Source organism: Phoenix dactylifera, chromosome 9 (genome assembly GCF_051530095.1).
Source record: "Phoenix dactylifera cultivar Ajwa chromosome 9, Ajwa_hap1_PhDact_Kaust_v1.1, whole genome shotgun sequence".
NCBI classification, from domain to species: domain Eukaryota; kingdom Viridiplantae; phylum Streptophyta; class Magnoliopsida; order Arecales; family Arecaceae; genus Phoenix; species Phoenix dactylifera.
The window spans coordinates 25,124,395-25,151,143 of record NC_143198.1 but is presented as its reverse complement, the minus strand read 5'-3'; the positions used below and the strand labels follow the sequence as shown (position 1 = coordinate 25,151,143).

The window sequence follows — 26,749 nt, the reverse complement described above, 5'->3', positions numbered from 1 at the left end:
TTAGATGGGAACACAGGAAAACAAAGAGACCATCAAACCCACTTCCGTGGCTATGGAATTGAAAGAAGAGAAGGATGAGCTTCCCCGAAAATTGGAAAGTGCGTGATCATAAAAACATTGCAAAAGAAAAGATGGTCATAAAAGAAGCTTCATGAGACTCATCTCATTATAGGGAAGAGCTTGATGAATTAAATGATGGTGAGGCTATAAATTTCAGAGATTATACAGTCATTTTAGAAGAAAAGAAGGTGACACTGATTGTTGATCCTTCAGAAGAATGTTGTTTGGATGCTAAATTTTCTAAAGAAGAAAATAGAAAGTGGAAAATTTGCTCCTCAAGATACTCAAAAGTCTAAAAAACAACTTGCACACAGGATCCACTGAAGTTTGAAGAGACCGCTGCCTCAAATGAAACATATGCTGATAATGTTTATATTCTCAAGACGATATCATGTTAGGCAAAACTAACTTGGATATTGGTGAAATTTGAGCTGATCCGAAGCAAATCAAGAATTATTTTAATCAAGTGCAGTCATGTGTGACATGTTTGTACGTTAGTTGGAGTTCAAATTCTATATAAAGCATAACTAGACATTCAATGGATGGTATTCATCATTAGTTAACCTCAAATCAATGCAACTTTGATTTTAAAGAATTTGAGGTGAGTTCCTGTGTAGAAGAAGCAAATGATGGAGACCCAAGATCAGAAAGCAACATGACTAAAGGATTTTTCTCAGAAGTAATTTTAGCTGTCAATTTTCTGTAACTCTCTTTTATTTCTGTTTATATTAGTTGACAATTAGTCATTTAAAATCAACGGCTAAGACTAGAAAATTGCAAATTTTTTACTTTAATAGCTTGATGAGCAAGTTACTGTAGTGCTGACATTCATCTACAGTAAATTTGAATACTAACCACATATTATGAGGGGTGTTATTGCGGGGTTGAAAAGTTCTGAGGGCTTTATTTAACTTTAAATATAAGAGTTAGTTACGTAATCAGGTTTCATGCAGAATATGAATGAAAAAGAATGAAACTTTGTCATTTTTTATAACTCTTGTGGTTTGACCCCGCAATGAAGGTGTGAGGTAGGAGTGATTCATAATCAAGGCCCTAAAGTGAGTCAGCTATTGTTAACTTTCCTCTTTCCTTTATTGTTTTTTAGAAAGTTCATGTTTTCATTTCATATTTTCCTATTCTTTTACATCTGATTTTGTTTTCTTTATTTGCCTTCAAATTTAAGTCTAGGGATCATCTTTTATCTGTCTCTGTTCTTTTAATGATGATCTATATTTACTTTTAGTTCTTCCTTGCTTCTTTCACATCTAGTTCTGTTTTCCTTATTTTTCATTCTTATTAGTTTTTCGTTTCAGTTGCTCTGCTTATAGGTCTTTTGTATTATTAAAAGAAAATCAGATTTTCCCTAGAAAGTTGAGCAAACCCTAGACTTTGGCTATTCAATCGCATAAATCCTTAAAAACTCAATTTAGGCCCTAGAATCCTAAGCGTACGTAGGTAATAGTCGTCCATTTCCTATTTTCTTCAAAAACATGACATTGCTAGTTAAGTTTTATTGAAAACTCAGGCCTCGACCTGAAATTCCAGCACCTTTAGATTTCAGCTCTTCCATAAGCCCTTATACATTCCCATCTTCCATAGACTATCCTACATCACAGGACCACCTAATGGTCATCTGGTCACCCATACTGATATTTTGCTTCCAATTTTATCATGAAAGTTGAGAATGATATTGAGTATTGAATGTTACCAAGACAATACATCCTATTAACTGACTACATCTTATCTGACATGTTATGCTTGATTTCTTGGATAACGTCTTTTTACAATTCTCTGTATTTTCATTAGTTTCTTGAATTTGTTATTTTTTGGACCACCTTGACCTCTTGGCAACCACATAGGCACCTGACTGGCACCATGGCCACCAATCCATATGCCCGCTACTTCAAGTATATTAATGACATCACAGATTGACAAGACCAATTTAAGAAAAATAAAGAAGCTAATTAGTGATTTATATGGTATTTACATTTTCTTGTACTTGTACTCTTTTTTTTTCTGAAAAAATAGAATCATGGATCAACAATATAATAAGAGTTACAGAATCTTCGGCATCCAACTGATTATATGATATGACTTGATATAACTATCACAATTTCTTCCAAAACTTTATTCTCTACTGGAAGGAAATAGTGTGGATTGCCCATTTCTGATTCTATTCTCAGAGGTTGCAGTCCATTACTAGCTCCAGGGCCCTTAGAGTTTGAGGTAAATATCAACTTTTTGCATTTTAACATAAGAAGTTACACAACACTATCCTCTGCCATCCTAATTTGCCATTTCATTAACAATAAAATCATAGGCAGTTGCAGAATCATCATTTTTATCGTGTATATCCATGGTTAAGCTTCTACGCCAACTATTCAACGATATGATTAATTGCTTTCTAACTCAAAGAATCATTTTGTATAAGTACTTTATGGTGCAATTCAAAAATCCTAAAATATATGCATGACCCACCAAATAAGGTAGTATTTTAGCACTTATGTACACTTCAAAAAAACTAAAAATGAAAAATATAATTGAAAAAGTGATTACCATATAAAAAAATTTAGACATACAAGCATCAAAATTATACAAGGGAAGTTTTGCACACCACAAACATTGCATGCATACGTTACAAGCATATTTATAGACAACAGGCTCTCGAGCATAGCTCATAATAGTAAAACAACAAAAACAAAATCAACATCCAGTCCAACGAAGCTTCTAGTTTACTACTAGAAACAAGCAATGATTCTTACGAGTTTGCTGAAGCAGCTTCTGGGTGGTAATAAAGCATCTCATTCCACATCATCTCCCTGATCATGTCCTCTCCAAGATCTTCATCAATGTCGAGATCGATGGGGACTTGAGCTAGAGGGTTGGCACTTGGATCATAAAGCGGAGACATGTATGGATGCTCCAATGCCTCGGTGACACTGATCCTTTTAGATGGATCGAAAACAAGCATCTTCTGCAGCAAGTCAATAGCCAGTGGATTTGCATGAGGGTACAGATCAGCGAGAGGAATACCAGGGGTATATGGCAGAGACTTGATGTATTTGCGCGCCTTTGGGTTATCAATGAAGTCAACATCAGCATCATTCATGGTGCCAAGGACATTAATAATGAGCCTGAGCTGGTTGAGGCACTCAGTGCCTGGAAAGATGGGCTTGCGCCCAAGAAGCTCAGCAAAGATGCAACCCACCGACCATACATCTATGGAGGTGCCATAGTTATCACAGCAAAGGAGCAGCTCAGGGGCCCGATACCAGCGGGTGACGACATATTCGGTCATAAACTGATTCTCCCCCTTACTCGTGCGAGCCAAACCAAAATCACAAATCTTGAGGTCGCAGTTTGAATTGACCAGTAGGTTCCCAGGCTTCAAGTCTCTGTGGAGTATGTTTGCCGAATGGATATACTTCAGTCCTCGGAGCAACTAAAACAATTGCAAAAAGGTTGTTGAGCAACAAGCGTATGAACAAAGGTCAAAAACTTCACAAAGAGCTTTCAGACATGATCAGCAAGCCAAATGTTAAATTCACTTTCTAAACTTGTAATTCTGCAACCGTATAAATGACTAGCAAATTTGGGAATAAAGATGACAAGCTGATGGGAGGCATATATACAAGCATCCAAGAAACAAGTGCTGCTGTAATTACTGAACCAATAAAAGCTACAATATTGGCAAATTTCTCGCACATTATCCTGTCTAGATCAACTTAAAATTTATCACAAAGGACAATCTAATTAGAAGAAACATTAATGTAGACCCTGCTCTGTGCTATGTGGATTTCATGAGGAAATCACGGAATACCCCTTCCAAAATGTTGATTCTCAGGATATCTTTGGAAGAATTTTTTCAGAGGTTGGGGAATCAGAAATAGAGCTCTACCTATAACTTAATTATAGTCAGATTAGAGAGTGCACAATGTTTAAAGATAAGTCTACCTACCATGGGACATTCTAGTGGCTGCACTGCTTTCGAGTGTTTGGCTCCAACGAAACTAGAATTTTCAAGCACGAGGAAACAGGTGGAAGATGTTAGGAGTGGTCACACGCCTTAGCATGGATGTCGGTTTGAAATCCAGCATGCAAAGATAAAACCATTCATCTGCTGAGAGGAACCTTGTTTTGGCCTTTATTCTCTATCAATCTATCTCTCCCATGCCCCAGACTCCTAGTTCTCCTTCTTCCTCGTTCCTTTTGGATCCTGTAGAGTCACTGGACTCATACTTGATGCATATCCTCAATGAATTTGATGGGGTTCCCATCTCCCTCAAGGAAGAAAACCTTAAAATTTATCAAAATTGTTGCTCAGTAAAAGTGTGAAATACAAGCCATAAATAGTGCAGGAAACAACAAAACTGGAAGGCCACTGAAGGAGTATTGAAGCAAAGAGATGTGATTTTTTTTTTTTTTTGAGCAAGAGAAATGTGAAATTCAGTTCTAGAATTTGTAGCACTATAAACCTGATTGGTACAAGGATAAGCCTGTGCTACCCATCAAAGGCACCACTAGCAATTCTGCATTCCAAATTATTAGCTCTGCTACTACTTCCAAGCTTCAGAGTGTTTGGGGTTTATTTTTACCCATATCATCTGCATTTCCTTGAAAATTTCATAACAGGCATGATGGTCTAGATAACTACAGGTGGTTAATAAGCAATCAGTAAGGCCACTGTACAGATGCAAGGAGTATCGTGTATCTAATATTTTCTAACAGTATATATACTTAATTTCAAAATGTTGACAATTGTCATTTTCGATGACAGGAGTCAAGAATTTGCTTATCTTCATAGTTCTAGTTAATTCACATACTTGTCTTAATACCATGTTGCAAGCATATATAGAGTTTTTTTAAGGTTATAGTTGTAAGTAGTGTGTAAAATAAACTACTTATATACTAATTGGCTCTATCATCTATAAGCGCAACAGATTGAAATCCATATAGCCACCATGTGCATTTGATTTTGGGATTAATGCCTGAAAATTTCTCAATTACAAGCCTTTAACTAAACATTTAAAGTCAATAGCCCAAATCTTGAAACACAGCTCACAAAATTATGGTATTTAATCTTCTGCTATATCATGCATGCACACATTCATCTATTAAGCTCATCATTACCACCATCAATTCTCATAATTAATTCCTACTCCTAGCTTCCGTGGCCCACACCATATAGCAGCAGCTTAATTGGTGTCTGCCCATGAAGAGGCATCTACTCATTTCTGCTTAATAAGGCAATCACCTTAAATATACTAACATTACGAGGTGTAAACCCAGCTAGCTGCATCAAAATATACAATCTTCTTCTTCTTAGTGTCCTCACTCTTCTTGGTCCCATTTTATTCCTTGTTTCTTCCTCTCACCGTGCCTCTCTTTCTATTGTCCCATAGTTTGTCTTAGAGCTGCACCTTTTGGAAATGCATGTGCTAGCTCTACATTCATATATACCACAGTTTTTTTGGCCTTAAGACATGATCAATTCCACTCTTTTGGTTGCATTGCCGCTTTTATTTTCTTCTACCTTTGCTTATTTCTCTTAAAAATAAGCTGAATAACCACAAGGATCTCGAAATTTTGAAGGGAAGCAACCTTATTGGGCATTGTCTTAACTGTGGGTTGTTTGTATGAACGTAATATCTTCCTGCAAACCCACATGCACAGAAAATTGAATATCCAGAATTTTTCCTTGATATTCTCTTGTTGTTATAATCTGAATCAGCATATATGTGCTATTCTTTTGAGAACTGATCTAGATAACAGATAATTATTGCAGGTATAAGTCTTGAGCAGCAATATCTTTTAAGTGCCAAACCAAAGAACATCGTTCTTTAGTGGCATTGCCAACATTCTTATAATATCAAAGAGACTGAAGGGGTTAAACTGTTTTATGCATTAAGTGTGTGCCAGTAAGGGCAAGATAAGTTATATTTGGAAGAACCTGAGTCAAAAAAGCTCTCAGCTAAAGACATGGCACCAGACTAGTCTGGATTTATTCAATAATATTATGTTCCTTGACATCTAAAGAGATTTGAATCTTGTTTGAAATGTACTTTGGAAAGAAAGTATATCATAAATCTATAAAGTGTATCAAGAGATTATTTAGACACAGAAGGTTTATAGAAAGCCTTGATGGGTAGTCCTGTAGGGGCCTCTGTGAGGAACTAAATGCCTATCTACTCTTATTAAGGCCTTGATAAGTGGTGGAGGCTTACCCATGTGCTGTGGGGAGAGAAGAAGCATGAGGAAGAGAGGTAAAGTGGAAGAAACTACTTTATGATAATTTCATCAATCAGGATCCAAGCCTATATTTAAACCATCCCTAAGCTACCTTATATAGATAAGCCCCCTTGCAAATCTTACCAAAAATAGTAAAATCATGAATCTCCAACCATGTACGATGCGCCTATGAAATTCTAAGATGATTTGGATTCACTTGGCCTATGAAATTAAGAAATCAAATGACCTAGAAAGGTAAGTTTCCACATTTGGGCTCCCATTAACCCTCAAAATGATGGAATTTGGGAACAAAATCTGGGGCCAATGAACTGTCAATTGGCATGATCTTTGGGTTCTGAATGCCAATTTCCAAAAACTAGTTATGATAGTGTATCTTGGCCATCAATTCTGTGGTTCTTTCCTGTTTTTGCTCAATCTAGCTTCTCTGTGAAATCTATAACTAGATCCACAAGCAAAGGCAGAAGCTAGAGGAACTTCATGTGGCAAAATTTCTCGAGGTTATACTTAGTATCAACACCTACATCGATGACTTCCAGCCGCCAATGAGTCAATTGACTCAACTATGTCTATGTTCATCTTCAACTTGAATCAGTACCAACAAAATCTATACTACGAGAAATCTCAACTATACTGACATCCTCTATTAGAGGCTTAGTGTGGTCAAGGAGAACATGTTGAATCATAAGGGGCTACGATAGAGTCCATGGAACCTGGAAGTACAATCCCTTTGGGCTACCTAACCCCAAAGTCAGCATATGCAACCAGTACAGGGAAATCAAGCATCACAACTAGAGCATCTAAAAGCCATAGTGGCCTAACACCTTGAGCAAAAGCAAATAACTCATTGCACTAACTCTACCAAGTACCAACTTTCATTAGCGCATGTATATTGCTCACACTTGCATGTATCTAGCTCACTCCACCTTCAAGAAATAGGCCTTGTGGGCCTAAAGTCTAAAGCCTCTAACTATATGATGCTGGAAGATATTTATTTCTCATTGTTCAATAGATTTATTCCTTTTTGACCAGTTGTATTAGTCTGGCTTCGCATCAAGTCATTCTATGAAATAAATTGCATACCCCCAACTTGTATGTTTTCTATGTTTCTAGAGCTCTGTGTTGCAAATTAACAAAATCACTTCAGTCTACTCCATGTACTATGACCTATCCAGAATTTTGTTTGTTAGGATCCAAATATTGAAAAAATGATTTATAGCATCCAAAAGCAATGTAGTAGATGGAAGAGCAGGATCACCAAATGAAGTTGGTAGGATGGTAATGTTTGAAGCTGCAACAAGTCTTTTTTTCAACAGGATGATTTTCTCTTCATCTCAGGGAGCGCTGAAGGATGGAGACTTGAAGTTCTTATGAACTAAACTAAGCATCAAGAACATCCTGATCATGCTAATTTTCCCTGGAGCTCGACCTACATCTTCTCTCCTGCCTATTGATAATGAATAGCATAAAAAGCTGGACAAGAAAATAAACACAAACTGATATATAATAATATGCCAACAATGAAAAGGCATCTTCATCCAATGACATAATAACCAGGATTCTAACAAAAGTTATACTCTTCATGACTTCTCAAGGGTTCACCACAGCTAGAACCAAAAGAAATACAGGATGATCCACTTAAGGTGCTGTCCAAGGGAGTGCACCTTACATAAAGAGGGTCATGCTTCAGAGCTAGTGAGTTTGAGGGTTAACATGTTTTCATGCTTATAATGCAACCTTGCGAAGATTTTTGGAAACCTGAAATTCATTCTTTTGTTTAATCATTACAAAGGGGAATCCAACTCAAATTGACCACCAAAAATCATACTACTTGATCAGTGGTTGATATTCTTATCGTGAATGTGATTTTATAGAGATCAGCCAAATATCCATGTGACAATTCCACCTGATAACCAAGGTTTCAAGTGCGACTATTGGTGGGCATGCCAACCACCAGCTGGTGCAGCAAGTGCATACCATGAAGCACATTACACCATGCCAAAAAAAAAAGTATTAAAAGAAAGATTTAATATCTTTTCTGTTAAAAAAATATTTTAAGAACTAAACTAATAGGTGTCATGCTGACCCATGCTGAGGGTGCCTGTACTGGTGGGGATGGTTCATGCCAGCCAAATAACATGGACCAGCACTAGAAACCATGCTGAGCACATTATCGCCAAGGCTTCTGAAATTTCCTTGATGGTCTTGATAAACATTGTATTGAAGTTGTATAGTGGCTCCTTGCTATTTAACTACTAGGTCATATCCATTCATATCCAACTCTCCTATTATAATTTGAACTTTAGGGGAACAAAAATAATTTGCTCCCAGTCCAGTACACCCTCCAGATTACTTGAACATGAGTAGTGCATTACTTGTAATTATTTTTGCTCACCTTCATTGATGTATTGATGTAAATAGACAGTTTGTAGCTTCGGAAAATGATTTTAAATCTATCTTTAAAAGAATAAAATGAAAAGAAGAAGAAAAAAAAAGAACAAGTCAACACAAGTTATTTGACATTTAATATGCTGATATGCTTCCTCACATAACATGGTTGGTCACAAAAATTTGGGACAAAAAAGGAAATCTGAGCACTCATGTAGATAAGTACATCAGGCAGCCCAACATGTTTGAACCTTGTTGGGACTGCATAACATATCCTTCTCTTCGCAGCAGTCTTTATGCATGGAAATTGAAGAAGAAATCCACATGCAATAAAATTTATCATGTAGACCACAAATGTGTTAACCAATATCAATGTAAAGGAAGAATTTTGGGTTGGTCCAGCACCAGAGATTTTGCGGAAAGACAAATATAAATGATCATAGCAGAGATATATAGAACGAAATATTCAAAAACTGGGCAGAACAGCATGTTCCAGCCAGTGATCAGTAACCAGCACCCCTTCAGGACCATTCATGGGTAAACCAGCTCGGATCAAAGCTGTACCACTGGGTACCTAGTTTAATGGTGTTCTGACACCTTTCTTCCCTCCCTTGTAACCACTCCTGACAGTACAATGACTCACTATGGTATGTACTGTGGTATTTACCATACCTGCCGGTGACTGGGACATGATCATACCTCAACTTTTAGAATTCCAACTAGAACCACTTTGATATGGTTATCACGGACAGAAACATTATAAAATCTTAAAGGTCAAAACAGAGTGCTAAATATATTCTAACAAAACTGGAATAATACTCCCTTGGAAGAAACTAAAAATAGACCTACAATGAAAACAAGCAAAGATAAAGAAGGGTATCTAATATTAAGGAAATTAAAAGCAATAAAAAAGGAATGAAGATGGAAGTAAGAAAGAGAAGGGAAGAATCATGCGTTTGGCCAGTTGGAACCAGACCAAGCAGAATTTTTTATTTTAATAAAATCACTTCAGCAGTCTACCCATAACACCAAATAGCCAAAGTTCATTACTGATCTATTTCCTAGGCTACAAAACCCAAAAATAAATGTGATACGATAATTAATGGATCCGTACCTTGTTAACTAAGGCCCAGCTCAAAATTACGCTTTTTAACAATCCAAGAAGAGTAACAATTTCACAAACTGTGACCTAACTAATGATTCTTCCGCAACTATTTGCACGAGATCAATGATAAAATAGTCAAATCTTCTCATACTACATACAATTGCTTATAAGTTAGCATATAACATACGATTAACTGATACTTAATATAATTTATCATATAACTTAAATTATACATTGTATTAAAAATTAGATTTTAAGTGCAATTTGATATCTTTTCTGCATTGTCAAATGGTACACCAGAACATATGTCGGGTTCAGATTCCCAAATCCATGCCAATGCAGCACTATTTTGATAACATTTCACTTTGAATATAAAGTCATTAAATAGCACTTGAACGTACAGAGTTCATTATAGAATTTCCTCCTTTTTCTCATTTTCATTCTCTCCTGTTTATCTTTTTCTTTTCTTTTAGTCGCTCTGAACCTGCGAATAGCCTCATAAGTCAGATTGTCTTCTTACTGTTAAAATTGACTATATATATGCCAGTTGAATGAAACAAATCTGGTTATAAAGTTTCTCATCTCACACTCTTGATATGGAAACAAAGTGATAGGAAGCATCAAAAACAGTGCCTGAATGCCCTGAAACTTTTATAGATCCTTATACTAAACAGTTTTTTTTTTTAAACTTCTTCCTATCAACCACCACTTTGCGGTTAGTCTTAACATTAGAAACCAACTATAGAATTTTAATCACACAGATATTTACAGATTTTCTCTCTTCCATAGCAAATAATTTCAAATACCATGATCCTAAGTAGGAATAATTATTTTGAAACATACATTTCTAGGAAGCCTATATGGAGGACCCATACCTGAAAGAGGAAATATTGGAAGTGGTCATTAGAGAGTGCCTGTGAAGACTTGATAATCTGATGCAGATCAGTATCCATGAGTTCATAAACTAGGTATACATCCTTGAAGCTTTTCCTATTGGCTGGCATCATGATGTCCTTCAAAGCAATAATATTCTCATGGCGTAGATGTCGAAGGAGCTTCAGTTCCCGCAACGTTCTAAGTGCATCCACCCTGTTATCAAAGACATTGTGGATCTTCTTTATTGCAACCTTTTCATTTGTTTCTCGATTTATGGACGAGCAGACAACCCCATAAGCTCCTCTTCCAATAGGCTTGATAGGCACGTACTTCGTATCGATCTCGAACAAGGTTTGCCACATGGAGTAGTAGTGCTTCCCACGGTTTCCCATGCCATTTGGAGGATCAACCAATGTTGCCATATTCCCTGCAAAATGCAATGGAGCATATCTCCTTGAAGATTTCACCCACTACATTTTCGCTGCTAAGTCTAAAAAAGGGGCATTGTGTACATATCGACATTGCATAACAATCTCAGCAATTGTGCTTATGTTTCATCCCCAATTCAAAATTTATTGAGATGCCAAAGTCCCGTCACTGGAAGCCACCACGACAAGGGGCCAGTAAGACTCTTTCAAATCACAACAGCTAAAATAATCATCTAACAATTAAGAATTAGAACTGCAGGCGATTCTGATGTATTCCTAAAAGTTATATTCAAAACACCCCACCACCCCCTCCACCAAAAAAAAATAAAAATAAAATAAAACGAGATGAAATGAAATCACTGGAAAACAAATAATGTCTGGAAATGAGACAATATTCAGAAGCAGAAAATATGCATACCTAAAATTTGGAATATACACGATAACTTGTATGATTTGTACTCGTCGATGCTCAACGTCTCCTACTGATTTCCTCCAATCTCCCTCATCCCAAAGAGATTCAACCGAATTGCCCACTTATTCCACAATCTTCCTATAATTCCAGCTACAAAATCTCATCTTTCCACTATATCTCTTTTTGGGTCCAAGTTTGGATCTGCAAAGCCCCTAAAACTTCAGAACCCCTCCAAGATCTACAACACCAAAGAGCAAATCCCCTGAATCGCTACAAATCCTCCCTTCCTACTCCGATTCCCTTCCAATTCCCCACTAATCGCACCAAATCCACTAAATCCATGCATCACTCAATCCGATCTTGCGTCAACCTAACCTATATCGCTTCAATTCCGATCTAATATCGTTCCCTCTTCCTGCCTCTATCCCCCCCAAATCCATGTCCTAATCTTCCGACCCCCACCCCCCAACCCCTAATAACTCTCAGAGAGAGAAAGAGAGGCGCAAAAATGATAAAAAAAAAAAAACCGACTTCTAGTTCTGAGGTTCTTTACCTCTTCTTCCGTGATCGGATGATTCGTGTCCACTCCCCCTTGCGTTAAACCGGCGGCACATGATAAGTAAAGCCAGTCAACGTGATTTTTCCAGGATTACCGTTGGATCCGTCTACGTTCCATCCATCATACGATCACAAACTCTCGTCGGCGAACTGATTGGCCAATTCCCAGATTAATTTGGGGTGTATGCCTCCGGATCTCCCACGCTGCCGCGGGAGCGAATTGTATCGAATTCGACGCGCTTGTGCTTGGATTTGAATTAGATTGGGGCTGCTACACGTGTTCTTATCCACATGCCACATGCTCGGCGTCGAAGAATTTTACCGGAGACTCACGGTGCGGGGCCCAACTGAAGTCCACCGATCGGACGGATTGCATTTTCCGTCGGTGATAGCATGGATATCACGTGCTTGGATTGGGTCAGCTTGTTATTTCTCCTGCTTGATCTGAATCGATGAACAAATTAGCCTATCTTACTTGTTTTATCTAATGAAACATTGCAATTTTATAGATAAGCTTATTTGTAGGTACTGAGGCCCCATTTGGTGGGGCGTTGGCAATAGAATTTTTTAAAATAGAATTTTTATAAAAAATTATTTGCTATTTGATAACTATATTTCTAAAGTGTCATTAGACTTTAACATGTATTTGATAAACAAATAGAGAAAATAATTTTAGTATAATAAAATGACCATAAAAGACATTGCATAGTATTATACAACAGAAGATAATAAAATATAGGATTTTTTGCATGAATACCCTCCTAAATATCGAATTTTGCATGAATACCCTTCCAAAATTAATATTTGCATGTATATCCTCGTAAAACACTTGTTTTGCTATTCTACCCTATTTTTATTTTTGTTTTTGCATATGTACCTATTCTATCTAACGATGTTAAAAAATTAACGGTTTTAAATTATAATAATTAAAATATTCTTAATGGGTAGACCTGCAAATAGATCGCGATTCCGATGGTAGAAAAAAAGACAGGGACAATAGCAAAATTTTAAAATTTTATTTTATTTTTAATTAATATAAATATAATTTTTCTTAACACCGTTAAAACAATCGTTATGTTAAGGGTATTTGTACAATAACAAAGTTTTACGAGAGCATATATGCAAATATTAAATTTGGAAGGATATTCATGCAAAATCTGATATTTAGAAGGATATCTATGTAAAAAACCCTAAAATATAATATGTATTAATACTTAAATATATAATATAGTATAATTTTATTATACTATAGTAATATAATATTGTATACTATAGCATAATAATATAGCATAATTTGATATTATATAATATAATATATCAATATAATATAATATAATATTTATAGTATAATATAATAATAAAAGTATGAAATATTATAATTATTATTAGCAATCCTGTGCCTACTGTTTAATTTAGCAGGTATTCAAATGTTATTGTACTCATTTTTTGGATGTGGTACAGTGCATATCTTTGGCCACTTTCAACCTCAAGGAGGTATGAGTGCAACAAAGTAAAAGTATAAAGGTGCGAGTGCAGCAAGATAAAAGTATAGGAAGTGTTTAAGTGTAAGAAAAGAATCATTAGAGCTCACATGCTTCACGGCATCCTTGATTTGTTAACCGGCGACGTTGCCGTTGCAAGCGCGGGCGATGCTTGAAGCCACTGGCCGTTGCCGGTTTCCACGGCGCGATATCGCTCCTCTTACTGATATGACCGAAATGCCCACGTTCTATTATCATATAATGGAGTAGGAACGGACACTTGATCCACCCAAATGAAGCCCCTAGAGTAATAGGCTGCGAAGGAAACTACCTAATTAGTAGCGCTACTCGCCTCTCTATAGACGTGTGAGGTCCTCAAGAGAGCACCCTCGTCTAAAAGCCTGCAAATATTGTGGAAAAGCATACTAGAGCCAGATCCATTTGATGACCGTTGCCGAGTCTTCCTCCCATGCAGCTCTACAATCAGCGTATGCAACGGATGTGTCAAAGATCCGTCGACTCCTAGTTGCTACCAGTTTGGCAGTGTGGTCTCGGATGACAAATCCTGCGCCTCCAATGCTCCATCCCTCATTAACGCTCCCGTTAAAGTTCACCTTGAAGAAATCAGGTGGTGGGGGCTCCCATGAGACCAGCACGGTTCTGGGCGCTGCAAGATCAACAGAGGGGCTCCAGATATTTCTAGCCATCCCAAAGAGCGATGACGTGGTAGAGCGGATGATCTCTACCACATAAAGAAGAGCCCTCTCTGCCACCTATTTTGGATGTGCTTTGCTGTCATCAAAGACTGGCGTATTATTTGAAAACTACGTGTGGGAGTCAGATGACGCATCCAATCTTTCAAAACAATTAACCTCCATTTGATTGCTATAAAAGTGAAAGAAAACAAGATTTTTTAGAGATGATTTCTTTTTAAAAAAATTATGAGCATAATATTAAAGGGAAACTGTAGTCAAAATTTTATTTGAAAAGTCTTATATTATTTATCCAAAATATAGCCAATGTGAGAGAACTATAGGCAAGTGACTCATACTAATTTAATCATATTTTAAGGACTTTTCAACATTTTTTATAATTTTTTATTTTAATCAAATCTAGAAATATAAAATTTTTCTTTTCTATTCATGCTTTATATTTAAAACTGTTCATCCTCTAATATATTTTTATGTAAATCATGATCAATGATATCTTATATTGGATTGATAAAATCTTCTAGTATATGTATATGTCTTAATTACTTCTAGCACTCCTTGTACCAGAAAGAAAAAAGTTGCATGCCCTCCATTTGTGGATTTTGTATGAAAATTTATCTCATTTATTGATTTTGCAAGGAAACATCATATTAATTTTTCAACAAATGATATATTTAAAGGGTCCTAGAACAGTTTTATCTATTTGTCTGAGTGCAAGACTAAGATTATCTAACAAATATGATAGCTAACATTGTACTTATATTTATATTTTGAAAATTAATTTATTGACCCTTTCCTCCTGCTATGGAATATATAATTATGGTACGGGATGGCTACTCCCGGATATACTATTATGGCATGGGATAGCTACTATGAAATATACTATTAGGGCTTGAAATGGTTATTATAAAATTTATTATTATGGAAAGGGATGACTAAATTATAGCATAGAATATATTATTATTTGAACAACTTTTGTTAAGTTTGATTGGATTTTTGATGATGTATTGTTTGAAAATTAAGATCGGAGAGTGATTCAAAGAGATCAAACATTCTGGTCACATATCTAAGGTGTTATTTGGTATCTTTTTTGAAAATAAACAAAATATAAATTATATTTCTATTTCTTCACTACTTTTTCTTTTAAATTTTTTTTTTGTTTGGTATAGGTAATTATTTTAAACAACAAACACAAAGATGACAGAAGTGGGGGTAGCAGCAATAGCGGCAAGAGTAGCAGCAGTAGTGGTGTTAGGCGGTGACAGCGACCACAATAGTGGAAGTATCAATGATGTAGTAGAGACAACGATGATGATGGTAAAAATATGGCAAAGATAACAATAGTTATGCTTATCAACGATGGTAGTGTATTGGAGGTAGCAATTGCAGCGATGTGATGGTGGGTGGTGGTGATAGTAGTATGGCGAGGCAACGGTTGAAACAATGGCTAGAGCGGTAGCAATAGTAGTGATGCTGGAGGTAGCAACAATGATGGATGCAATGTTAGCATTGTTAAAAAATATAAGTTTTTTATTTTTTGAAAATATTAAAAGTAAGATTTTTTTAAAATAATTAAAAAAACTTATAAAATATAAAATAAAAATATAACTAAACGTATATTTTTTAATCTTGGTTTCTTTAATTATGTTTATAGGAAAAAGAAAACAAGAAATAAAGCGATGCCAAACAAGCTTCTAATATCCAAAGAAATCAATTATGTTTGAAAAATAGATACTAGTTATATGTTAGACAATCTTAGATTCTATTTGATTGATAGAAAGTGAAAGAAAAAAAAAATGTTGGAGATGATTTTTTTTAAAAAAAAATTGAGCAGAAAATTAAACAATAAATATAGTCAAATTCTTCAATAAAAAGTCCTTTTTTTTCCTCCAAAAGAGGGTGTATGCGAGAGAGTGAGTCAAAGTGACGCAAAGTAATTTCACATATTTTAAGAATTTTTTAGCAATCTTTTTGCAATCTTTTATTTGATTGCTTTTAGTTTTAAAACTGGTCGTCTTCTATTATATTTTTATTCAAAACCCGATAGATAATATCTTAGGTTGGATCAATAAAATCTCGGAATATCTTAATGGATCTTAATTACTTCTAGCACTCATTAACTAGATTGCATGTCATATCATTTATGGATTTTGCATAAAAAAATTATTTCAATTATCGATTTTGCAAGAAAAAACTAGATTATTTTTTGACAAAACGGTGCATGATTTGAGATTCTCGAACAATTTTATTAGTGCATCTAAGCATAAGATGATGATGACCTCAACAAATATATATTAAATATTCTAAATTAAACATTCACTAAATATAATATAAAAATCTCTAAATTCGTATTTTCTCATAATAAGAATTAATCTTTTTTTTAACCCCAATGCTTCCCGGTGCGTCTCGCACGTTCAGGGGCATTTTCGTCTTTTCGCGGGCGCTAGTTCGGATATCAAGCCGAGAATCGGGAAACATATTAGTCGACTACTCCCAATCCTCATCCAACTCACCGCTTTGATGCAATCATACAAAGACTCCTATAGGAGGCTCCCTACGTCTTCTCCTTCCAACTCTCTGTCTAGCTCCAAGTCTCTCTCTCTCTCGGCCCCCTCCCTCCTCCCTCTCGTCTTTGATCGATTTGTCTTCTCGGTCGTTTCGTGCGCAGATCGTTGAGGTTGTGGTAACTGGTAAGATTTCCTCGCAGGAGCCTAGGAGCTTAGGGTTTCTGTGTTCCAGCTATAGATTTTTCCTCGATTTTTGATGAATGATAATTTGTGAGGATTAATATCCGTGCTCTTGATCGTTGGTCGAGGGATACCTTTGTCTGGTTGTTGGCTTGGAAGAAGTTTGTAAAGGGGCTGCAGGTATAGCGATTTCCTTGTCTTATAATGTATCCAATTTGTTTGAGGCGATCTGTTGTTTTTTTTTACTAAGGGAGTTTCAGATCTATGTGAAATTTGAGAGTTTGTTTGGTATCGGTGCTTGCTTGTTGGATTGCTACGTATGCAATCGGAGTTACGATCAGGATGTTTGTTTCTATGACACAATGTTAAGAGTTTTGCTAGTATAGATTGTCTATTGCTGATATGAGTTTTTGTCTTGTATTATGATTTTTGGAAAGGTTGGAGTGGTAAAGCTTGCAGCTTTGTATATGAAGTAGTTTTGCTATCTTGATATATTTTCAAACTTCTACATTATATGATGTTTCCTCCTGAATGATTTGATTAAGGATAGGACATCAGATCAGCTTGCATTTTTCTTTCTTTTTCTGAACATGATTATGAATTCTTGCAATAATAAGGAAAAACAGTAGCTTCAAGGAGTTGTTTTCTTAGAGTCCCTCCCAAGATGATAAGATGAATGAAATTGTTTGAAGGAAAAGAAAAAAAGGATGAGGAAGAGAGGGAGAGAGTATCAAAATCACAAGAAGATGCACTTCTTACATGACAAAAATAATCGTTTTAAACCATATAAAGATTGATTTGGTGATGCTCTATTTTTGCCCTTTGTGTCACTCTGTATCTCCAGTCCTTCTTAACAGAATTTGACAGGACACGCAGATTCTGATGCATGTCCTCTTTAGCCTCTTATTTTGATGAAAATGGCTTTCTTGAGTGAACTTCTGCAGTCGAATATCTCGCTTTCATGATTGTAATCATCTTAAATCAATCTTTGGTATTGAATATGTCACCTTCATGATTGTAAATCATCCTAAATCAATTTTAATTCAAAACTACAGTTTGAAATTTGAATCCTTTGTGCAGCCATTGGGTGCCAGACCTTCTGCTCTCAGTGCATTGATTACCTTTGAATAGGAGAAAAAATTTAGGGTTTATTGAATTTTTTTTATAGAATGTTTGCTTTCTCGAACTCATGTTTACCCACTCATACATATATACCCATTTCCAGAGTTGATATTGTGACTTACTTTTAAAGTTTCTTCATCCAACCTATGGAGGTTGTTAGCTGTTGGATATGAGTTTCGGTTGTCTTTGGTTTGAGCCCATTCCATTTTGTACAAGATACATATTGTTATTGCTTGTGTGAAGAGTAACTATGGCCCATACGAGACAAATGACATTAGTTTAGCCTAGGAGCAACTGAGCTATTCCATCATGAGGCAATCTAGGCCCAATTTGGCATTGTTGTATGTAGTAAAGCTTTGGATAGTAGAGCTTTCGCTAGTAAAGTTTTTAATAGAATACTATTTACTGTTGGGTAGCTACATTTTTGAAGTACCGTGAAACTTTAATATTTATTTGGTAACCAAACCGAGAAAGTATTTTAAGTATCAGAAAATAATAAAGAATATCACATAATGTTTTCAATTGTTTAACTATTTGTACTATTAAAAACTGTTGAGTATTCTTAATTTGTAAATTATATATTTTGTTATCTAACCTAAATAAATAATAAAATGATAGATTTTTAAATTTATTATAAAAACACTATTTAGTATAGTATAAAAATACTGTAGTTCAATATTATTATAGTGTAATAGTGTATGATTATTATAAATATAATAAAATATAATATTATTATAATATCATATAATATACATATATATTTTGTAATAATAATATTACTATATTATATTATATTGTTATTATATTGTACAAAACCATTATTATAATATCGTTAACTTTAATTTTTTTAAAAAAAATTTGTTGTCGAGACTTGAACCTAGGTCTCTGATCTTAAAAGAATGCTTTCTAATGCATTTCAAATGGAGCTTTTCTCCAAAAGCTTCAAACTGGAGCTTTTCTTCCTTAGTAAACCTTTTCTAGCTTTTGGAGGAGCAAGAAAGCAGTTTCAAAGTTTTTACCAAACACCTCAAAATCATCCAAAAGAGTTTCGAGCGCTTCAAGAATTGCTTTTTTGGCCCTCCAAAAGCAAATACCAAATGGAGCCTTGGAATGTTGCCCTCATCTTCCTTGTCATAAGATTCTATCTAAAATAAATATAATCAAATACCCTGCCCCTCGCACCAAGTATCATTTAAAAAACCATGCATAGCAATGCCAAAAGTTTTTAGGAAACAAAAATAGGAATAGTAATTTCCCTGTTCTGCAAGTCAAATCAAGTAAACATTATTTTATATCTCATAGATTAGACTAGAAGTTGTATATAATGTTGCTGAATGTAATTTAGCAATTGTCAAAAAAAAATCAAGGTAACCAGAGTATAAAGGTTTCTATTGATATGGGACCCATGGATGATCGCTGTGAGTTGGAAGAAAATGCTAATCCATTATTTATTTAACAAACATAAATAATCAAAAAATTGAAAAAAAAATCATGTTTTTTGTCGGCCTCCAGGAGCGAAGGCAGGCCGCTGAGGCCGTCCACAGAAGGGTTCTGGCCTACATGGCCGAACAAGACGGAATAACAGACAGCCAGCTGCAACAAGACCTGCATTTCCATGAGGTATGCTCACTGATTGAAGAGCTCGCGCTTTCTTCCTGACGAAGAGCGAGCCATACGAGAGTGAGTCGAAAGGCTTCTGTTTCCGTTCTTGGTTTGGTTCGGGCCGTTGGGGATCTTACTGCAATGATGCAACTATATGATCAAGACCTATTCATATCCTCTGAAATATTTTGGCCTATATATTAAATAATGGGGCAGGCTGATGAGAACGGATGACTATTTCACTGTATCACAAGGCTACAAACACTATTTTTCTGTCTCAGCTGCCTTCAGATATTCTGTGCATCAAGGTTGATGCTTATTTTTTAAATGCTAGAGATAGGATAAGGAAAACTCATGAGAAATATTATTATTCTCATGTAGCCTTTCTTTCTTTGATTAAAATGAAAATAATTGCCTATTATTCTTTTCTTTTTCTGCCATCATTATTCTATAATCATTAGCTTTCCTTCCTTTTTTATGTTATGGTTTCTTAAATTTTACTTATGTTTCTGTATGTTCTGTAAAAGAGGAAGCGAGATGGGAATTCTGGAGGGACCGGTTATTTGCCGTCCTGCTGTTCATCTTGCTAAGCAAGCAAGAGTTTCTGCTCCCGTAATTAACACTTTATTCACAAAGACTAGGCATCTTAGAAGTGGATTTTGGGGTTCTAAAACTAGATGCAGAAGTATAATTAGAGCCGCTGCCCTTTCCATTCAACCTTGTGAAAGGAAAGGTTGGCCCGTTCATTGTAGTTTCAGTTCATCTTCTGATGGTGATGGCAGCATGGCTGGAAACTTCAATGAGAATGATGAAGATTATGTGAACTCCAGTGTGATTGAAGCAGGTAATCTATTTGAACTCTCTTTTTTTCTTTTTGCTTCTTTTTTCCTACTTCCATCTTAATATGCTTTATTACTGTCAGACCTTTGATCTTTCCTTCTCTTTAAGAATGTTGCTTGAGGACTTGAGCTTTCAATTCTAAATTTTGTTGAGTAAATTGAGTTTTCTGTTCTAGTCATTTACAAATCTGGTGGCAGGAGTGTAAGTTGTCTTCTCCAGGATGAAATTGAGGACACTTTTTGAGTGTCAATTTTGGATGCTCCTGCTGTTAGAGAATATAATTTGGCTTGTGGTATAAATTATTCCCAGGAGGTTGCTATCAGTGAAATGGATCGGGCAAAATGTGTTGCAGAACCAACATATTTTATGGCAAAATGAGTGTTTTCCATGTTTATGGATTTATAGTCCTAGCTGATCAGTAATTTGTTCTTTCATACAGTTGAGGTGAGAAGTGGATTGGATGGATTCATGATAAAGATGCGTGATGGTACACATTTGAGATGTGTTCACAATAACCCTCAAGGAGGAAGCTTGCCAGACTATGCTCCGCATCCTGCTATTGTACTAAAGACGGAAGATGGAAGTGATCTTCTGCTTCCTATCATTGTCTGTATGTGTTCTTTTTTTCTTAGGATTGAGATATTTTGTTGAGAGCAAGTCTTCCATTCCAAGAAATGATCTTCAACATTCCTTTTTTTCCTGTACAGTGGAGATGCCAAGTGTGTTGTTAATGGTTGCAGTTCGGAATGTTCATATTGTAAGGCTCCTTTTTTCTCAATTGTGAAGTATCATGTTAACTTTTTGATTTAGATAATCACTTATCTTTTATTGTTTTCTAAAAGAAGAGTAACCAATTTGTGTTTCTCAGGCTAGGCCAACTATATATGACGTAGTGAAAGAGATGATTAAAAAGATGGGATATGTGGTAAGTTGAATAAATAATGCCCGTATGCAACCCCCTATCCTTTTTTTGTTGTTCTTTTTCATCTCCTTGTGAGGTTGAATACCTTTGTTTGTGTTGGATTTCTGTAAGTTTACCCGTCAACCATCCTAATGCTTATTCATCCTATTAGTGACACTTGGTACATGTGTATCTTACTTTGACTATAACATATATGGTACATGTCCACTGAATGGTTATGATGATGGTGATAGGATGTTTATCATGGTACTATTTGTCACTATGTGTACCAGGCTTACCGTATCATACCGGTACCGAACCGGTATACGATATGGGGGCATATCGAGTATTGGTACACTGAGCTGATCTTGTACTGGGTGTACTAACATTGTACCAAGATGGCACTTATACGGGATCCGGTACCGAAATTGCAAACTTATTGTTAACTATTTAGTATTGAAATTTGATCAAGTTTTTGTTGTTTTAGAACCATTTTCAGACATCAAACAAGAATCTTCTATTTCAGGTAGAACTTGTTCGAGTCACCAAAAGAGTGAACGAGGCATACTTTGCTCGGTTGTACCTTGCAAAGGCAAATCCTGATTTCTCAAATTGTTTTTGTTAGTGTTAGCTGTACAATGGTGAATGCAAATCCTGAACCACCTGTTGTGGGTTTATGCAGGTTGGGAATGAAAAAGAGAGCATCAGCTTTGATCTTCGACCTTCAGATGCCATTAATATGGCTGTGCGGTGCAAGGTATGCTCTGTTTTGCTAATTAGCACTAGCCATCTGTATATGAATTTGCCAATGCATCTCATCGACATGATTGTGTAAAAACCATGTTGATCACCAATTATTTGTGTGGGGCCATGATAAATATTACTTGACAATTGGTTTTAAAGAGGCTTTTAGTTTTGCAATCACCTATAGAACAGGCTTTAGTTTTATTAACTAAAGCAGCATGGAAGAACTATCGAGGTGTCTCCTAGCTTTGGAAATTTGATATTGGTTTTGTTCAATTTTACTTAATATTTTGCAGGAAGGAAGCTTGACATGATAATTGTTTCATCCAATCATGATTTGCAAATAATTGTTGGTTCTGGGAGTACTTGTAACTTAGAACCATGGTTTACAGCAACAACAACAACAACAACAACAACAAAAAGAAAGCAAATCTTTTTATGATTCTTAAGAGCAGGCTTTAGATTTGTTTAAAAAAATTAGACAGCATGTAAACACTTACGTAGACAAATATGCTACTTTACAAGCTTAACAAAAATATGATCTGAATGTATTTGGACATATTTTATTGTTTCCTTCGTAGTTACTTTGAGAGTATTATATTTTTTGCTGCTTTGTCATTGTAATTTAGCTTCTTTAATATTGTGTGTCATTTTTTTATCATCTTTTGGAATCAAAGTTTTATTCTTCTCAAAAGGTTCAGCAAGTTTTGATTTTCCAGTATTTATTAATGGGCTACCTAGCAACCCATTTCATTCTATAGTTAAATTGTTTCTGATGTTATGAGCCTGAAGTTAAGGTTCTCTATCCATAATTAAGCTTTTCTTATAGGTTGTTGTAAATTCAACTTTTGCGCGTTATCGTAGCTCTTGCTATTTTCTCAATAATTTTTCAGAAGGTTCAGCAAGTATTGATTTCCAATATTTTGTGATGGGCTATCATTTCTTAGATAATTATTACTGAATTATGAGCCCTTAGTTGTAGCCATCCATGTGAAATAATACTATTTTTGTTAAAACCATCTCAGTTTGCTGTGTAACAGTTACATCATCATTTAAGATGTGAAGTCAAAGAGGGAAATATAAATTAATATCATTATGAGAGAAGTTGAGGAATGAAGGTATAGAAGGAAACAATATGAGATAACTTATTTTAGCTAACAGTATTTTTGAATAGCAATATTGGATATGACATGAGGACATGTAATAAACTGTAAATTATAAGATAATTTTGCATGTGTTGGAGCTCCATTTGTTTATTTATTATTTCTACTATCAAAAGATATTCTATGGTCATAGTCCGGGAGACAGCACATGACATTGGAAAGAGAACTTTTACTGTTATACTGCTTGTGCGCCTTTCGTATTCATTTTTACTAATAATTTTCTAATATACTGCTTTGGTCCACAAATCTCGTGAATGATTGTAGATCAATTGGAAAATTTGCTAGAAGATTTTTGTTTCCAATATGTAGAAGTTGATAAATCCTCTTGACCAATGAGGAGCAAGAACTATGTTGTCTTTTTTCATCTGGTTTGGTTCCTTGTCAAATTTAAAGACTCTTTCAATTGATTCCAACTTGGCATTTCATCAAGCATCTTACCTAGTAAACCCTGAAAATCATTACTTGTTTTATTGGTCCTATTAATTGTTGCTCGTTAAACAAGGCTATCGAGGCTTTTCATAGAAGTTGGCTATACTAAGTACTGTGTTGGAGATTGTTTATTGGCTTATAGTGTTCTTGTCTTATGATCTTAAATGAACATATCTTTACTTTCCTGCATCTTACGAATGGATGACCCACTCACAGAATGAAAAGTAAAAGATTAAGTGTAAATACAGGTGCAAGGAATCTAATGCAGGAAGTTCGGAAGAGGGTTGCTGTATTGATAATTATTTGGGAGGTTTTAGTTTTAATACCGCCAGGGATTTAATAGGAAATGCCAATTTTGATTTGAGGGAGGGAAGATATGATTTCTTCATTAGTGAGCTGCAGGAACTATTTTTCTCCACAATAAGGAACCAAGCTTCTACTTTAAGTTGTTGGAACCACCTTAACGGACTTGTTTTAGAAGTTGTCTTGTAGATGAAAGAGGCATTTGAAACCTCTGAAAGTGAGAAGCTAGGGATATGTATGGTTCTTTTTAAGGAAAAAGAGGACAGCTTGGAATCTTATCAAAGCCAGACATGGTGGTGGACCACTCTGGTTGTTTGACATGATAAATACAGTTGTTACTCCTTTTTATTGATTTGTTACTCATATGGATTGAAGATCGAGATTGTGTTTTTTAAAGAATGGAGAGTTTCATCCTGTTTAGGGAATGGATGGCTTGGCCAGTTGTCAGGGTTTTTAGAGGTGTTGCTTTGGCTTTAATTTCATAACCTTTAAACATCATAAACTCTTTCTTCTCCTATGTCTAATGCAATCTCTTTTGCTGACTTCCTCTTTGAATCAGATTGAAAACCATTCCTTAATCAAATTGTATTATACGTAAGCAGCAGATCTTTTCAAAACATAAAACATGATTACATTTCACCTAGTACTTAAGTTTTTCAATGCAGCTTTTGTTATATTCAAGTTAAAATTAACATCTGTTGTTGCCCTGACGGGTGTTGACTGCCCCTTTTTTCCCCCTCTAAATCCATATAGGTGCCTGTACAAGTCAATAGACATCTTGCATACAATGATGGGATGCGAGTGGTTGAACCGACTAAGCTGGCAGTGCAGGCTTCTCTGTCAGAGGGAATGCTATTCACAGAACTTGACAGGTAGAAGCCTTATGAATGTTCCATGCCTTTTTGGCTTCTTGTGCCTTCCACATGGACTTAGACTTCTGATACTTTGTATTTAATTGGTCAAAATTTTCGTGCAAATTAGCAGTGCTTTGATGTTACTCTGACTGTGAAGTTATAATGGTCAACAGGCCTGATGGTCAGCCTTGCTTGGAAACAGTGGAGTTTGGTTTGGTGCGTAACATGTTGATTGCTGCTGTTGAGGAAAGATACAGAGATGCTGGTGAGATATGTTGCTCTTACCTGTTGGCCTTTGTAGTTATGTTCCTAGGACTATGAATCTCACTAAAATTTTAAAATTAGCATAAACAGGATGGCACTTCCTTTTCTTTTGTTCTTTTGTTCCCTTTTTTTTTTCCGTTTGGGGGTGGGGGGAAGGGGAGGGGAGGGTGGCAGCTGAGGTGGAAAGCCTGTGTGGTGGTGGAAGTGGCAATTATAGCAAGTGATGTGGTTTAAACCTTATGGAATCTTTTTTACATGGGGGACACCATTCTAAAGAGTTCATCCCCCGTAAATTAAGAAACCAAAACAAATTGATGAGCTTCTTTGGAAAAACTGAGTTTGATTGATATATTTGCCCCTCTAATTTTGACAATACTTTGTTGCAATTTGAATTTACTCCAAGTCTGTTATTTTGCTTCAGCTCAATGGAGGGACAAGCTTTTTCGGCTGCGGTCCAAGAGAAAGAACTGGACATGACAGGTTTCTGACGCATTCCCTGCACTTCATATTTATCTTGTAGTTAGTCTGGTACTAGAAATCTCTAACCTTACCCCAGCAGACTGCTTTCTTTGCTGCAGTGTCTTCAGATGTACATAAAGCCAGTGTTTGGAAGCAAGTGCAAGCCTGACATCGTCGGTGGTATATATAATGTATATAGTACATAGCCACCAAGCTTGTGCATACATGTATAGTTGCTCATGCCATGGTGGCATCTAAAACGGCATGCGGCAGTATGCAAGTATTGGATGACAGAACTAATTCTCAGACGTTAGACCTGTTCATCTCCATGGTGTTTTAGCTAGCTTTTGCTTGGTTTCCATTGTTACCAGTTTGTGGTTTGAGGCTTCAAATGCTCGCAGTACATTGATTTTAATCATGTTTTAAAGACCTAATTTGTGCATCAACACCTGTGTAAATATTTGGGAGGACTTGATTCAGTGGTATTTCAAAATTGATGTTTTTTTTTTCGTTTTTTTCCTTTGCCTAGTTATTTCATGCTTTATAGATCATATGTACCATCTAGAGTTGTTTTCCATCTCTCTCTAGCTTGAAGGCATCAAGGCCTATATGCTTGTACGATGCTCCTCTCCTTGGTGGTGACCATGCAGAGGAGCATGACTGTATCCTTTTAGAACTCATCATGTTACGGTCGTGCTTTTTAGGCTTTACATGGAGCTCTGATGCGGCAGGAGGAACTGCTTGCATGCATTGACCGGCGAAGGGAGACCAATTTCCGGGTAAGTTTCTTCTATTGGTGGTTACTGCCTTTGAGCTATGTTAGGGTGGGGTAGGAAAGTTGGCACTCCGGAGTTCATGTCTTAGCATGATAGATATGATTTTTCTAAATTCACGTTTTGTGTATTTTTCTGCGGAAGGAGAAATTCTGCTTTTAAAGTATGGTAACGTCATGAATCAGTTTGGCCGTGTGTATCTATTGACTTTGATAGCTACCGTATAATGTATATATAATAAAAATTGTGAGCCTTAGGGCCGTATTGGGATGCAAAGAATCTAATGGAATGAAATATGATCATACTGTTTTTACCTAGACATCGGTTGCTGCCAACTGTTCTGC

General features: G+C 35.8%; 2 protein-coding genes across 12 annotated transcripts; one reads left to right on the top strand and one right to left on the bottom strand.

Annotated features, from left to right (window-relative positions):
- Window positions 1–2,597: 2,597 nt before the first annotated feature.
- LOC103709305 (mitogen-activated protein kinase 3-like) lies at window positions 2,598–12,235 on the bottom strand. 3 transcript variants are annotated; one of them, XM_017843392.5, is made up of 3 exons: window positions 12,069–12,235; window positions 10,675–11,102; window positions 2,598–3,502 (listed from the first exon to the last, which is right to left on the bottom strand). In XM_017843392.5, exons 1-3 carry the CDS (start codon window positions 12,127–12,129, stop codon window positions 2,819–2,821), a joined length of 1,173 nt encoding a protein of 390 aa, XP_017698881.4. In that variant the 5' UTR covers window positions 12,130–12,235; the 3' UTR covers window positions 2,598–2,818. The 3 variants fall into 3 exon arrangements, with proteins under 3 accessions (XP_017698881.4, XP_089781591.1, XP_008792811.3); XM_089925465.1 differs by having other exon boundaries at window positions 10,675–11,272; window positions 11,522–12,105; XM_008794589.6 differs by having other exon boundaries at window positions 11,522–12,105.
- Window positions 12,236–16,775: 4,540 nt separating this feature from the next.
- Window positions 16,776–26,141, top strand: LOC103709306 (bifunctional nuclease 2-like). Of its 9 annotated transcripts, none has more exons than XM_088704541.2 (13): window positions 16,776–17,131; window positions 19,586–19,983; window positions 20,203–20,287; window positions 20,404–20,519; window positions 20,955–21,125; window positions 21,223–21,272; window positions 21,384–21,440; window positions 21,943–22,008; window positions 22,099–22,173; window positions 24,809–24,927; window positions 25,083–25,174; window positions 25,595–25,653; window positions 25,733–26,141. In XM_088704541.2, the coding sequence occupies exons 2-12, from the start codon at window positions 19,896–19,898 to the stop codon at window positions 25,648–25,650; spliced, it is 975 nt and encodes a 324-aa protein (XP_088560667.1). In that variant the 5' UTR covers window positions 16,776–17,131; window positions 19,586–19,895; the 3' UTR covers window positions 25,651–25,653; window positions 25,733–26,141. The 9 variants fall into 9 exon arrangements, with proteins under 9 accessions (XP_088560667.1, XP_088560660.1, XP_088560663.1 ...); XM_088704536.2 differs by having other exon boundaries at window positions 16,815–16,954; window positions 17,080–17,131; window positions 19,586–19,693; window positions 20,203–20,519; XM_088704534.2 differs by having other exon boundaries at window positions 19,586–19,693; window positions 20,203–20,519; window positions 25,752–26,141.
- The last annotated feature ends 608 nt before the right edge of the window (window positions 26,142–26,749 follow it).